Raw genomic sequence first — 15,637 nt, forward strand, 5'->3', positions numbered from 1 at the left:
CGGAGCAATGGGAAGAACAAGCAGTCCTGGCTGCTCCTGCAGGGAACGTGCTGCTGTGCCAGACAGCAAGGCAGCACCAGCCCCCGCTCCACAGGGATGCACTGGGAGACTCAGAAACACCCTTCGCCTTGGGTGACTGGGAATTTACAGGCTCGTTGGCAAGCTACAGTTGCACATGAGAAAGGACACCAGGGTCTCCTGCTTGGAAAAGAGGGAGCCCTCAGCTTTGCGGGGAGCAGGGAGGGCTGGGGGGGGAAGGCAGGTGGAAAAGGACAGGGGAAATTTCTTCTAGGAATTTTGCTTTGTCTCAAAAAAATCAACCAAAAAAAAAAAAATCAACCCAACCCAAAACCAAAATACAGGGTTCAACCAGTTTCATACCTTTCCAAGGGGAGCTGTGTGGCAGAGCAGCCCCTGCCCACACCGTTATCACCTGCTCGGCTCAAATAAGGTCTGAGGCTCTTGGCTTTAATTGCCATTTCAAGAGAGGAGCATCAGCCAGGAAAGGCAGCTTTCCCATTGCCTCCCTGGGCACAGCGCAGCTGAACAGCCAACGCCACCTTCTTGTAGGATGTCTTTTCAAGGGCTTTTGTGTTTAGTAACATCCAGAGCAGCAGTAAGCCGGCCCATTATAATTATGCACTGGCATAAAAATATTTGGCCACATGTTAAAACTTGAAGTAGGTCAGGCAGCCATCTGGTCTTGCTGACAGACCTCCCAGACCATAGTTGAAGATTCTCATTTTAGAAACTTTACAGCTTGGATAAAACCTGAAAGACCAATCATAAATGGATGTTTCAGCCACCACTCCAGCTCCAGGGGTTAGAAAAACCACAGGCTGACATTTATGGGCTCCTGCTTTAACAGCAGCTAAAGCTTTTTCTACTAATAAAACCAAATAATTGTAATACCCCCAAAATGTGATTGTGATTCCTCCCACCCAAGAAGGCATCAGTGGTGGGGGCAGCCGAGGAGCCCATCTCCTCCACAGCGTATGGCTCGCTCACCCCTTGGGGTGGGCAGTATCAAACCCCTGCAACAGGTGTGCTTATTCTTAAATGAAAGCTATTATACCTTTAAATCTTTACATTCCAGTTAAAAAAAAAACAACCCTCACAGTCACATACTGCCAGACCGCCAGTGGCAGGGCCACCAACTAAAAAGAAATAAGCAGGTGGAAAAGTTGTTGCACTTGCAAGTTCAGGTGGACAGACACATTTCAGCCCACACAGGGGCAAATGAGAGACATTTATCTGTCTCCTTGCCGTGCTAAGCTTGGCAGCGCAAGCCTTTTCAATAATGCACCTATCGCACTCCACAAGGGCTGCTGCTGCCATCAGCTGTGAAAAAGGAATATAAAGTCATCATATAACCCATAAAAGCAACCATTTTATTTTCAGGGTTACTCAAAGACTTTTTCAGCATGGTATTTAGTTCCTTTTGTGTATTCATAGATCAGTAAAAAACCGTGTACGTACATGTACTGTGGGGAAAGGATTCTGTTATGTGACAAGGAAGTGTCCAGCAGAGGCCGTTTTCCTTCTAAAAGAACATTTCTCATACCTTGTACCAGCTCCGGTTTCTCTTCCCCAAGACAGGATGCTTTGCTGAAGCTTCTCACCATGGCAGAGAGCTGAAAGCAGCTCCTGCATCCCCCGTTAACAGCACCGCCCTGGAGCAGCTCTGGCAAACTTGAATTCAGCACATAACCTGGAAGCTTTGCATCAGATGAATGAAATGAAGCAGCTGACCTTTTTTTCCAAACAGTTCACATTTATTGATAACGATAAAAAAATCTTTTAAAGACTATCTGTATTTTATTACCAAGAATGAGGTATTATGTATACAAAACATTTACAGAATTTGATATGCAGTTCATGAGTACAGACAGGAAAAGTGCAGAAGGACACTGATAACAGGAAAAGAGCCAACAGAAGAGTCACTGGCTGAGAGAAGGAAGAAGAGCAATAATATCACACAAAGAAAGACCAAGGTATGGGAAATTAATTAGTCAGACTGCAGCGATCAAGTCATATTGCCACAGCACTTTGCTTAGAGGAGGATTAACTATTGTTTTCTGGAATTTTATCTCCCCAGCTGTTCGTGCTGTCATGTGCTTTGAGCTCTAAAAGATGTGTTAAGATTAACAGCAGGAAAAACCCAAAGTGCCATTTTTGAGCCAGCTCAAGTGAAAAACAAAATACAGATCTTCAGACTTGAAAAGTGACTGCAACTCAAAAAGGTCTACAAAGCCAGACACCTCTGGACAGATGTGGAGTGTTGAATGAAGCAGTTTCTTTACAGTTGTCAGCAAAATCGCCATCTGAGAGAGAGAGAGAGAGAGAGAGAGAGAGAAAGGGGACCTTCAGCCCTTACAGCCTGGCAAATGGAAAGTGGCATTTGCAAAGAGCCATGAGTGTCATTAAGTTAAGCTCGCTGTGCCTCCTGCTGCCCTAGTTCCCCTGCGCCTGGGAATACTGGTTCCTGCACGTCAAGAATCAAACCACCTCTTCAGCCAGCTGGGCTCCTCCGAGGCAGAGAGCTCAGACCAGCAGCCAGACAGCCACAGCACGTGGCTGGCTGCTGTGCAGACACCAGGTGAGGAGCTGCTTGACACCAAAGCGGTGGCCTGTCTCACACAACAGCCCTCTTTGCCAGCCTAAATAACAGTCTAACCTCCATCTGCAATTTTTAAGTCCAAAAAAGACAAAATAGACTAGTTTCAGTTTAAGGAGACTGGACTCTCAGCACCTATCTGTTAGTAAAATACTTCTTTGTCAGCTCTGTCTGCCCCGTTCCACAGCCTGATTTGGTCCACAGGAGAGGTGCTCCTAGTCAGAGGTTAGTAACCTGCCTCGCAGAAGCTTTGCAGTCATTAAAAATATCTATACCGAGTTCAGAACCAGCTTTCCTCAGGCAGGGCATCCAGTATCTTAAGCAAGTTCTGCTTTGAAAGTGCAAGACCTCTGCAAGCTCCTCTACCACTTACCATAACAGTGCTCCCTCCCCAACGCTTAATAGAGCCTATCCGGCTTTCCAGCAGGGACTGCAGCCAGCACAGTAGCTCCCTTTTGCCTGGATAGATAGTTTAGCTCTAAGAGGTTAAGGAAAGGACCAGGCAGGGTCTAACTATGCAAATCCTGCTGCATTTGAGACTGAAATCCTCTGCTCCACTGCCAGGTATGGTCTGTAGTTGTCTGCTGACAGCTCTTTGCTCAGCACTTCAGTTCTGTGCCTTTTCCTGTGTGTGGGAGAGAGAGCTCGAAGTGGAAGAATACCTGAACAGACTTTAACAAAAAGAGTTCAAAGTAGGATTGCTTGGGCCTGGGTAGAATAGGGACAAAATCCAACATGGCAATTCACCGTTGGCAGGAGCAACAGTGAAAATGGTCAAGCAGGCACCGCTTAGAGCATCTTCTGCTGTATCACTTTGAGTGCATAAGGTACCTGCGCTCCCTGCCTACACTAAAGCTTCCACTGCTCACAACTCAAGCGCTCTATTTCTGACATGCACAGGGAGGGACAGGAAGCAAGATGGATTGAACAGTGCACAGGAAGGATGGAAGCCATACCTCTTCTGGACTGATTTAAGAAGCAAGCTTAAGCTCTGCATAAATTCCTGATAAGAACAGTCTCAGTAAAATCGATTCACATGGAGTGTACTAAGGAAGTGGAGTGAAGCTCCAGCACAGAGATGGGAACAGATCCTCAGACCAATTCTGGATCAGGCCAGTGTGACAGTGAGGGAGAGCCTGCTCTCTGCCTCTCTCTCGGCAGTGATTCAAGCGCAAATCCAAGGAAAGAATGAATTGCTTTAACCCATCAAAACCCAGAGCTCAAATTCCCCAAAAATGCTCATACAAAAGGTATTAGTGTTTACAGCCTGGCCACAGCTCTGTGGGCATGCTTTGAAAAAAATGGACTCACAAAGTCAAGTATCCAGCAACTGCTTTTCTTTGTCTCGGACATCACTTAGTGGACACAGCAGAACAGTTTGCAGCACTGGAAGATCACAGGGGATTTCTTAGAATGGCAAAGAATGTCCTGACAGGAGACTTGCAGTTGATCTCTAATGCACTACGGAGCATTTTTGGTAGGGTTTTTTCTCTTTTTTGCTTTTTCACGTTTACACAGTTAAAAAATATTCTTAACTGATGCACTGGTTATTTTCTCTTTCAATGAGAGCCCTTGTGTTCAGAGTTAGGATTTGTGCAAGCACACTTGCAGAAATATTTATGGCTGAGTTAGGAGAAAAGGGTTAAAGTTAAGAAACAAGCTGTTGGATCTAACAAGGACCAAAACCACTAAGTTTAAAATTCAAACAGCTACTTTACTATCTATAAAAGGCTTTTGTGGGGTGGGGATTTTTTGCACAATTGCCAGTAGAATACGCTGTATTGCAGTCAGCTGCCACAGGCGAGGGTCCAGCCATCTCATCCATTTGTTTTTCATCTGTTGTGGCACTACCTGGAAATCATGGAGCTGGAATGGGACTGGCTAGAAGAGGTGGTGGCAGCACTGAGCTGGGAGAATCCACTGTGGCTTGATTCAAGGCTGGTCATAGATCCCCTGCAATATAAAACAAAGTAGTTTTAAGCTTCAGAACACACAAAGATTTTGCTTTCTGCTATGTATCTATATTTGTATTTGTTTGCAAACTGAATAAAAAGCAAGTAACAGTTTTGGTGCAGATACTCAAACGCTTTTCTGCCTCACCACATAAGATAATGGGGACACCAAACACCTTGCAAAAAACAGATGCTGTTCAAAGAGACTGAGAACTAGCTTCAGTCAAATATATCAACTGTCAGGCAACTGAACTGACTCAATTCCATTTTGAGTTGCATTCATTTCTACACAACAACCTGCCAAGGCCAACAACTCGCACTATGCTTTCAAGGCACAGCAAAGTGACCAATGATGATTACAATGAGGTAACTAATTAGCACCTTTTATACATTAATTGCCCCCAGTACCAGGACTGATTGAATTTTTTTGTTTGATGCTTTTTTTTTTCCTAGGGCTGAGAAAACACAAGTCCTCACAATTTACTCATATTTAAGCAAACCTGACACTGGCTTGATCATCTAAGTATCAGAAAGGTTTGACATCAGCTGATCTTCATGAACCTTGGCCAGACATACCTGAAATCTTCAGATCCTATTACTTCTGTATAGTACATCACTTTACATTTGTGCGAGGAGACCTGTAGAGATGCTAGTACATCATCCACACGAGGCAAGTTGGTTGTAGCACAGGCAGGCATGCTATGAAATTTCCACTGGAGAATATAAAAGCCAGGCCACCTGGTAACATGCGATCCCTGGAAGCAGCCACAGCAAAAATCGAAAATTAACTTTGTCGTAACAAAGATTTGTAGGCTTGAAATTTCTTTTCCAAGCTTAGGAAAACTACCTACATGCCCAGATTTTTTTCCCCAATGCCAATATTTCAGCTCCTCAGCCAACTGGCAGTGCTGGTCAGCTCTCCCCACACAGCACACTTATAAAAGATACGACAGAACACCAGCGGTTCTGCCTGCTTTTTGACAGTGTAAAGTGGTTAGGATTTAAATACACTAAAAGGACAAAGTTCTTGTTTAAAACAATATACATTTTTTCTATTTAGTTTCATTAACAGCTGTCCTTTGAGACTGAACAGTCAATGCTCCTACCTCACAGAAAGAGAAAGAGCAGTTCAAGAGGTCACTGCCCATATTTCCAGTTTAACACTTCCAATTAGATGACTTAAAGAGCTCCTTTTTCAAAGGCTTTTCAACTCTTATTTCAAGTCAAAAGGAGTAACAGTCACAGAGTGCGACTGTAAATGTGCTGCATGTAATGGCAAACTTGGTAATTAAAGCATAGGCTGCAAATGCCATAAAAAACCCCCAAACTTCAGGAATATTGGCCATTGGGAGCTCCTTAAGGTTAGGGGGACAAACACACAGAAGGTCAGTCTTAATTTCCAGGGTTCTGTCATTATTGAGGTAAGACACTATGATACTCTTCAAACACAGACTGTTTGCTTCAGAAAATAATGGTCAAAATTACAGTGCAAAGCACATCTTGCTACTTTCTGGATGTGCACTACATTCTAGGTGGCTTCCCTATATTCCTTGTTGATCAACCTCAATCACTATTAGCCTGATGCAACCTCTTCTCACAGCAGATCCCATGTAAATACTAACCCCGTTCCCTACGGCATGCAGCTAGGAACATAAGCTGAAATGTCGGCCAAAAGCAAGCAGACAGTCCGGAGCTGAATCACCAGTCAGTCATCAATGATGACTGTGAATTAGAACATCTAGTTTTGGAGCTCTCTTCCATTTGCTCCTGCACAGACATTTAGTGGTCTTACCTGCACACTCTCCCCTTCTTTGCAGATAAGAGGAGACTCCACCATGCTGTAATCACGCCCCAGTTGCCAGACTTTGTCTATCAACTGGACATTGTTTCCACCAGGAGATGTAATGCTGTGAGCTCCCAAAGAGTCCTTTTTAGGAGGCTGTGGGGCTCTCTTGGAATGAAAGATGTTAAAAACAATGTCGCCTTTGCACACATCAAAATCCCATGTGATCACAGATGAGGCATCCACAATCTGAACAAGAACCTGAGACAGAAAAGTCATATTAGACAACAGCAATTTGCTCAGTAAAGACTGAAACTCTTACTAGAGAAGCTGACAAAACCCAGAGGTTTTGTCACTGGGCTTAATTTAGACTTTCAAAAAGGCAGTGTAGATACAAATTCTCTCCTGATGGAGTGTCCTTATTTTAACATGACTTTCAGAAGCTCTCAAGTAGCTTCCGAGAATATCATTTGTCTTTGCTTAGAAGGACACTGCTTTGAACAGGATGAAAAACAGTGACATTCCCTAAACGACAACAGGATGATACCAGAAATGGTCCCAAACTTCATCTACTAAAGCATCATTATGCATCAGAACTATAGAAGAACAAGGTGGAAGCATGGCAACTAGATCTAATCTAAACTAAATCTAAACCATTTTCAGTTCAAGAGATGAATTCCAGAGCAGAGGGTTGAGATGGAAGAAAAGACAGACTGCAATCGTACCTCATGCGGAGCTCCTTTGAAGACACTTGCAGATTGGTAGATTGTTTCAGTCCAAAGCTTTATGTCTTCATTTTCCAACTCTTCTGCTGTCCGGTAGAGGGACTTGGGAACCAGCCCACCCTCTGGTACTTCACACTAAAAGCATAAACAGCCATTAAGAACTATCCCCTCTGTACATCCACACCCTGTCATGCTCTCTGACTGCTAGCTTCAGAAACAAAACCTCACATTTAGCAAGTACTCTGAACAACGACATATGAACAGAGTTTGAAAGTAATTTTATAGCTTGTACATCATACATGCAGAAATTTATTTTACAATGATCTGGTGCAGGTGAGTTTGCAGAACTAGACACCAGAGGAACAGATCTTGCATATGCACAACAGCTACCACCACATAAAATGACTGTGCAAATGCTATAGTTATCGCTGTTATCATGCTATAGTTATCATACTGCCCCTATACTGAAGGAAGATGTGAACCACTTAGGAATCCTGAGGAAAGTGGTAATAGCGACTCATTCTAAAAAGTATAGCCTATAGAGACCTGGAAGAACCAGGGTAGCTAAATTTAAGGACAAAGGATGGTGGGAAGATACCACCATCAGTAACAGTAACAGGAAAGTAAGTTTTCAAGTTACAACTGTCTTGACAGCTCACTACTGGAACCGATTACATAACTTCCCTCAGCAATCATCTTTTTTAAGAAGTCTCTAGTAATGAAGTTAGACAACTATCTGATCAAGAACAGGTTCCATAGCAGTGTTTGGGGCAGTAAAAGTGTTTGATAACTGAATTACAACAGAGAATTGAAAGGATCTTTTGAGAAGTCAGTTTTGTTCAAATACCCAGAAGGAAAGATGAAGAGAAAGCGACTCTATTACTGTCTGTGACCAGTAGGAAGTATGGTAGCAATTTGCTTTCTGGTAACATTGACTTTTGCTTACTTAAGCAGCTGATTTTGCCAGCTTCTCAAGCTCCAAATTAGATAGCACAAACTCTCTTCTCTGAAAGCTACTGCTGCAGCAAAAAGCAGCCCACTGAAGAGAAACACATGCTCTACTCCAACACATCTAACAGTACTTCATTATAACTTGAGACTGTATTTGAACAGACCTAGATTAATTTTCAAGAATGGTACAGAAATTAATCTAGAAAGAGTACAGGGGGGCTTGAAAAAGCAACCCTGAAGTTGTATTTAACACAGCTGAGTTCAAGAAAAAAAAAAAATCATCTAAGTTTTACTGCGATGGAAGCTCTAGAAAATGCCCAAGTTGCACTCCTACAACTCAGTCATACCAGTGAGCCTGTGTTGTCAAAAACATTACAAACAAACCTTATGGTATGATGGAGATGTTAAAATGACAGATTTGATTGTCACCCATAGTCTAGGCAGAAAGCAGCTATTAAGGCACATGACAAGGGACTGAGAAATTACAGTATCCTGCAGTAAAACAATTTTTTTTTGTTTGTTGTGGTCAACACGCATACTGTGCTAGGAGACCTGGCTGTTTGTTAAGCCCTCCTTGCAGATATGCCATGTATTTCCTTGGGCTTCCTATGGTATCAGTTAGTTCTTTTAGGTGACACACACTTCTGAGTAGCTGATGGTGACAGCTCTTGCTCAGTGCCGTGCTACCACGTCTGCTTGAACTTGACAGGTAACAGAGACTATAGCTTTTAACTGTGCCTGGCTACTTCGGTAAGTTATTCGATATTCATTGTCAGGAAGTATTGCATTTCTCTTTTTAACGTGGACCTGAAAGAACACACTAAGCCTGGAATCCTACATCGTAGGCCTCTCCCCTCCAAACTACACTAAGAATCATTCTGTGCTTCTAGGCTTCTTTGTTTAGAGGAGCTGGGGAATAAAAAAAAACAGAAATCATTGCTGTATGCAGTAGTTTATATTCATACCATGCACTCTCCACCAAGAAAATCAGGGATAATTTCTTTATCGATGTAATCCAGCAGTCCCCCAGGACCCTGGTAGTCATTTCCAGCATAAATAAGGAATTTCTTTCTAGTGTTGTCATCAATGAATGGACTGACCTACAAACAAAGAAAAAGAGAATAGATCAATTTTGAAGCAATCCGTGTGATTGCATTAACTGTTACCATCCTTGTTATGCAAAGCTGACACTAAAAAGAAAATTAACCAACTACATAAGCAAGTTTTTAAGTAGTGTTTTTAATCCGCTCCAGGAATCCTATAAAAGAGATGTTTTTAAACGGTAACATTTCCTGCGTATAACAACTGATTTCTGAAGTGCTTTTACAAACTACAACTGTGTAGCAGTGTACTGAGAGAGCTGAAGAATGCTTTGAATTACAAACATACCAGTGTCCAAAGAACTGGGAATACTCGAGGTGCTCTTAGGATTAGAAGGCGACCCAAAGTCTCAGGGTAATTAGCTTCAACGACCTCAATGATTCTTAGCAATGCTTTGACACCAGGTCTCCATAAATGCCGCATGTTCAAGCCTTCTAGATCTACTAGACAGGTCCAAGAGCTGAATTTGAGAAAGACAAAAAGAAAAGGAAAAATCTCAATGGCATCAAAATTCTGATTTCTTATGCAAGTGTCCAATGTACTGAAACGTGTGGAGCCCACTGCATGTTTTGGTTTCTTCTATTTTACCTCCTTGTTTTGCACTTCCTGTAGACATTGGAGTTTAAGATCCTTAGGAAAGTCTTAGAGTGGGCCAAGTACAGTTACAGATTATTTATTACAGGTATTAAAGTGAGCTTTGCACATCATGCATATTCCCTTACAGACATTTCAGACTCCAGGTGAAGGTTAATATGAAGCCAAAAAAAGATCCTGTCAGCAGCTAGCCCAAATGTTAAGCCATTGCTTCTACTGGCAAGTCAATTAAGTGGCAACGCAGCTATGAAGCAATTTAACATTCACGGTGCAGATTTCCTACTAATAGAGTACAGTAACAGTGCCATTACATGCCAAAGCTAATTCTGTTGTCAGATCTCTGGAAGGGAAGCTTCTTCTGTAGGAAGAGGTATGTTCTTAATTCTAAATACTGAGTTTCAGCATATGCTTTACTTTCCAAGTTCAGGTCTCACCCTGGGCATGAATTCAAGATTTACAGCTGTGCTGCACCAGCTAGCATCCATGAAATTATGCTTCTGTGAAACAGCAAACACTTCTTTGTTTCACTTCAAATGTTTAATATGTAGTGCTTTAGGACTGCTTCTACAAATCAAGACCCAGTACAGAGCACAATTTCGTAGTTACACACATGAAATCCATCTCTTGGATTTGACCTCCCACCGAGAGCTAGGACGGCAAGTTCTTTAGCAGGGAAAAGATAAGCAGACATACCATGCAACCCTGAGCCTTTACAGATTAAGGGAAGGAGTCAGAAATTGAAAAGAGTCCAAGAAACACTGTTTCTTTTCAGAGGCAGTCCTGCATTCATTCCACACCCTTTAATCCATTTTGCTGTCAACACTTTCATAAGTGACCCCTACAATGACTTAAAGATGGGATAGCAAGCCATTTTTGACTGAACTTCACATGAAGTAGTGCCAGTACTTGGAAAACTAGACCCCAGGTTTCACAGGAGCTTCGTGACCTTACCTTGGATCAAGAGTTGAATAACATACAACAACTGAATAAAGCAAACAAGAAGTGGGCGTGATGAGCCTTGGTATGGACTATGGATGAACAAGTGACATGAAAACAATAGCTGAAACTACTGGCAAGGTTATCCATGATATTATCATGGCTTGATTTTTTCAGCAGCTTCTACCAACATCTGTTTATAAAATCCCCCAGAAACAGATGGGAGTTAGGCTGCATTGCTTTGCAGACATCCAACAGTAGAAGAGAGTAGAATCATAACATTTCCCCATGTAGAACCCTTATGAGCACAACACTGGACTGCTGGACCTTAGGCTTGACCATGCAGATTCACTCTACCATTAATTGGGGAGGCTCTCAGTTAACTGTATCTGTGTGTCAGCTACACAGCATATCCTACGCTTTTTCCATTTAATAAACTTTGCTCAGCAGTACCACGTTGCCTGATGTTCCCCCAAGCACACCATGAAACCAGGTAATTCCCAAAGGGCAGATCCACTTGTATTTTACCTTATTGGCCTGCCAAATACTTTCGTATTCTCCTCACATCGCCTCAGTCCTTCCTCATTTATTGAAAGAACCTGTACAAGAAAACATGTTGCTTAGAGAAGACAGTCTTAAACTCCATAGATGGGATAAAAAAAAATATATATCCAAAGACTAATTAAAACTACAAGCTCAAACCAGCATAAACTTTTTTTTTTTCCAAAGAATGAACTAGAAACCACTACATTTACACCACTGGTTGACCTTGTTGAAAAATAAACATGCCTTTCCATAAAAGCAGTAAAACGTAAACAAGATCCTCCGGAAAACTGAGACCCAGGAGTGATACAGACAAGAGGTCTCCCTACACTTCTGCCCCTTTAAGCACAGATTTCCTACTTACTCAGAAATTAAAGCCCTTTAAGTCAAAGAAAGTAACCTTGAAACAGAACTAGGGCAAACAAACAAAATCTAGTATGTGGCTGGAAATGCCACTGGAACAAAAAAAATAAAATCCAGCCCCTGCTTCTAGTGGTTACTATGGCCATGAATGTCATTACTAGGAGTCAAAAAAAAAATTATTGCAAATCTGGAATTTTGCCAGCTTTCTGCTCAGAAACTGAGCAGATCCACAATAATACAGTCTGAGTGATGCCTTTAGAGAAGGCAAAATTACAGGTAAGTACTATTTCTTTAAAAATAAGTTATTCTTATCCTTGGAATACAGGCTTGACAAAATCTGAGCATGGCATTTTCTCTTCTGTACAAATGCAGAGACTTGAATCATTGCACAAACTGCAGAAGAATCTATGAAAATGCTAACCAATAACTATAGGAGCTGCCAAGAACTACGCCTTTCCACCATCAGTTTGCAGTTGGAAAGAATGCAGAAGATCAGCTACCAGGAGCTTTCAGATGTATTCAAACCAAAAACAGATGGACAGAGAGTACATCAAAATATCCAGAGTCATGAATGTTCTGGCAGAGGAGGAAATTTCTAAATGAAAATATCACATTGTTAGCAACTTGCTGGCTCCAAATATACTTACGTATCGAAGTAAGGCCTCTTCCCCAAGAGCTCGCACTAAGCCTTTGGTATCCATCTGTCCCAATCTCAGCACATACAGCGGGCGACCATCTGAATAATGAGAACAAATATATAAACATAACCCTTATTTTTACAGCAAAAGACAATTTAAGTGAGCTAGTTTTATACTAAAAATCCAAAAGGAAACAAGCCATATCGAGTTCAAACTTTGTTGTACAGCTGGAAGAGGGAAAACCTGGAGCAGATGGCAATATAAACTTTACCCTGTCCAGCTACACCAAAAGATTGCCTGTAAATAAGCTGCACAAGTTTAATGGAGATGACATCTTGATGCAAAAATAGCTCCCCTATCTGCAAGGAAAGTTCAAAGGACTTCAACAAGTATATTAGTACGTGCAAGATCGTGGTACACACAATTAAAGACACAGGACTATAATTAGCTTTCAGGACAGAAAAGATACAGGAAAAGCTTTAGTTGATAAGCGTAACTAAAGACTTGCACTGAAGGCTGTAAACCTTCTATCACACATGACTCAATACTGCTTACAGCAATGTTTTTGGAAAAGCAGATACCCTGAGTTCTGGGAATTAATGAAACACAGTGTTAACCCAGAGACTTGCTTTTCTGCAGTATTTGCTGAAGTCACACCTTTCAGCTATGTCATTACATATTATGCGGAACTGGCACGCAGCCTCATTTATGCAGGTTAAGCCTGGTGAGAACAGACTCTGTTCCAGAGATCAGCTTCAGATGGACCCTCTGCATTCAAAGCTTTGCCTTTTCACAGTCATCTTGCTGCATACTGGAGCATCTCGATACTGCCCAGAATACAGAAGCATTAAGCTTAACAACTGCGTTGGCTGAATTTGAGAATCAAAGCTTGCATTTCTGCAGCTCTTCATAAGAGGAGACAGTTGTCTGAAACAGCTTCCACCCTCCTCCCAAAGCTGTGATGCAGTTTAAGCTTCGCTCCATCTATTCTAGTACACAAACTAAATAATCACCAACTTATAAAACTGAATATGCTAAGACACAAAATAAAAAAAATGAGCTTTCTACAAAAAAATCTCCCTGAAGTCCCTGTTTAGCTCCCTGTTTAGCTACACTTCCCTCCAACAACTGCAAAGAGGTATCAAATTATCATTAAGTCCTTTGGGACACAAGGAAAGAAACTGTCAAGATATGCTATTAAAAAAAAAAAAAAAAGACAAACACAAAACTGCAGACAAGGCAAGTTACTTATTTGGCAAAGACACTACCCCCATGAAAGATCACAGCCTTTTGTATTTTATCAGGTTGTCTAAAAGAAAATGTTTTAACATCAGCACACACTTATCTTCGAAGGTACTGTTTAGCTTTTGAAACACTACACAAAAAGTGCTATTAAGCTTCATAGCAGGTCTCTCCTCCCTCACACTTGCATCCAAAACCAAACTAATAGCTTACTAACCCTGGTCCACCCAAATGACACATGAAGGAAAGTCTCAGCTGACAGTGCTCTATTATCACTGTATATTTTATATTCCATTAGAGCCTTATGATTTAAAAAAACATTTGACTGAAGCATTCCTGTCAAAATAAAAGCCACTCAGATGCAATTAGCAGTTTTCTATACAAGCCAAAAGAATAACTTTTATTCTTTTGCACTAATGGCTCATTCTAGACAACACTGTTCATAATCACTGCTGCCTTTGCTTTAGCACTAAAAGCTATACAGAATTCAGCTAGCTTAAGTTTGGCACATTTAGCGCATGTAGGACGAAAGTAGCAATACTAGAAAAGAGGGTTTAAAAAAAGAACCTACCATTGTAAAATTTTAAATTATATAGAATTGCTCAGTTTTGAAATTCTGTTTCCATTATTGACAAACCCATGCTTTACTTGTGGGCGTGCTGCAAAAGAACTGGAGGGGATGGGAGGGGAGCACGAAGTTCACCACAAGACTGAAGAACTTCTCAGAAAAAAATTAAACAACCCTTTGATGCATTCTGTACCTTTCTACTCACTGGCAGGACCCAGTTATGTGCTATTGACAGAGGAAGTCTTTGCAAAGTAAGGACAAAGAACTGACAGAAAGGAAGAACTAATTCAGTTTTTTTTTCCCCTACAATCTTTGCAAGCATATTCTCATTTTCCATTTTCTCAGTTTGAGGTCTGTCAAACCCAAAGCATCAGCGGACAGCCATTCAAGCTCTTCAGCTTTACAATGATTAAGCTTCTGCTGTATCGTCCCCTGTCTCCTGGCCCCTACTGCTGACAGCATCTTGTCCTGTTTCATATGCTTCTTGTAACAGGAAGAGCTAGCAGAAACAATGGTGCCTAGTTGGGGAAAAGACTAAATCAGAACACTGATAGCTCACAGTAAGAGATCATTTCCTTATCTAAAGAGCCCAGCTTCCCTCAAGAAACAAATTCCAAAATGTTTCATTTCTGTGTATGTATTAGCAATAAGATCAGTGCACGACAAAAGCAAGCAGAGGGATAGGGGAGTGTGTCAGGCATAGTTGTCCATGTTTTAAAGATCTGGCTGTGGCTCACCATACAAAGGGAATTTAGCCAAAGCTTCTTCCCTTCTTAAATAAACCTGCTCTATTTGATGTTTTTCCAACATCCCACTTCTCATCATTAAGCTGATTGTGATGCCAAATAAGTATTCATTTATGCCATCAGCAGACTTATACAACATCAGAAATAAGTTGATTAGGAAGATACACTTATTTACAAACATCTTTTAATCACTGAAAGAGAATACTCAGCATTTGCATAACACCCTTCTAAGCATTTCAGAGCACTACAGAAGTGCAATTAATAACTTTTTTAAGCTACTGGCAAAGCAGAGCTCTTTAGAGGGTTAAACATGTCACTCAAAGATTAGGACCTAGGAGTCTGCCTCCACCAACTACAGAGCTGGCAACATCAATTTAAATGCATTCAGTACACAACAACTGAGAAGTTCTAACCATCTTTCCAGTCATCTCTAGCTAACAGAGGGACAACTATCACCTTTAATACAGAACATAAAAAGGCCGTTCAATATCTACCCTATAGGGCATACCTTTGTCATGGTGATGCCAGCCTCCTGCATAGTAATCTTGGAGTACTTGAGGAGGGTTCCAGGTGTCTAGAATGTAGTCTACCTGGTGCTGCTTACGCCATGTCAGCGACTGGCAAAGGATTTCTCTTGCTTTATCAATGTTGAAGTCCCGGGCACGCAGGAATCTTAAAATGTGCTCATCCTTTGGGATCTATTTAAAAAAAAAAAAGACAACAAAACCCAAACAACCTAATTTTGTACTCAAGGTTTGAAACAAGAACAAAAAAACAAACAACAGAAGCTGAAAAACATGCAGCCCTGCACCAATGCAAAAGGATGGCACGTAATACTGAAAGTTACTCAAGCAAATCAGTCTTTGTTTGTGACAAAA

At 41.5% G+C, this 15,637-nt stretch overlaps 1 protein-coding gene across 1 annotated transcript in view; it reads right to left on the reverse strand.

The window, feature by feature from the left end:
• Positions 1-1,763: 1,763 nt before the first annotated feature.
• The window catches only part of SEC14L1 (SEC14 like lipid binding 1), a 43,127-nt gene continuing 29,253 nt past the window's right edge, over positions 1,764-15,637 (reverse strand). The window contains exons 8-16 of the mRNA XM_082492400.1: positions 15,268-15,457; positions 12,213-12,301; positions 11,188-11,258; positions 9,418-9,589; positions 8,994-9,128; positions 7,078-7,212; positions 6,362-6,613; positions 5,146-5,324; positions 1,764-4,570 (exon numbers count right to left, since the gene is read on the reverse strand). Of these exons, the coding sequence (XP_082348526.1) occupies positions 4,465-4,570; positions 5,146-5,324; positions 6,362-6,613; positions 7,078-7,212; positions 8,994-9,128; positions 9,418-9,589; positions 11,188-11,258; positions 12,213-12,301; positions 15,268-15,457 (1,329 nt within the window). The 3' untranslated portion in view covers positions 1,764-4,464. The remainder of the gene's footprint in view (positions 4,571-5,145; positions 5,325-6,361; positions 6,614-7,077; positions 7,213-8,993; positions 9,129-9,417; positions 9,590-11,187; positions 11,259-12,212; positions 12,302-15,267; positions 15,458-15,637) is intronic.

The sequence above is a fragment of the Vanellus vanellus genome (assembly GCF_965231255.1).
Source record: "Vanellus vanellus genome assembly, chromosome: 17".
In the NCBI taxonomy this organism is placed as follows: domain Eukaryota; kingdom Metazoa; phylum Chordata; class Aves; order Charadriiformes; family Charadriidae; genus Vanellus; species Vanellus vanellus.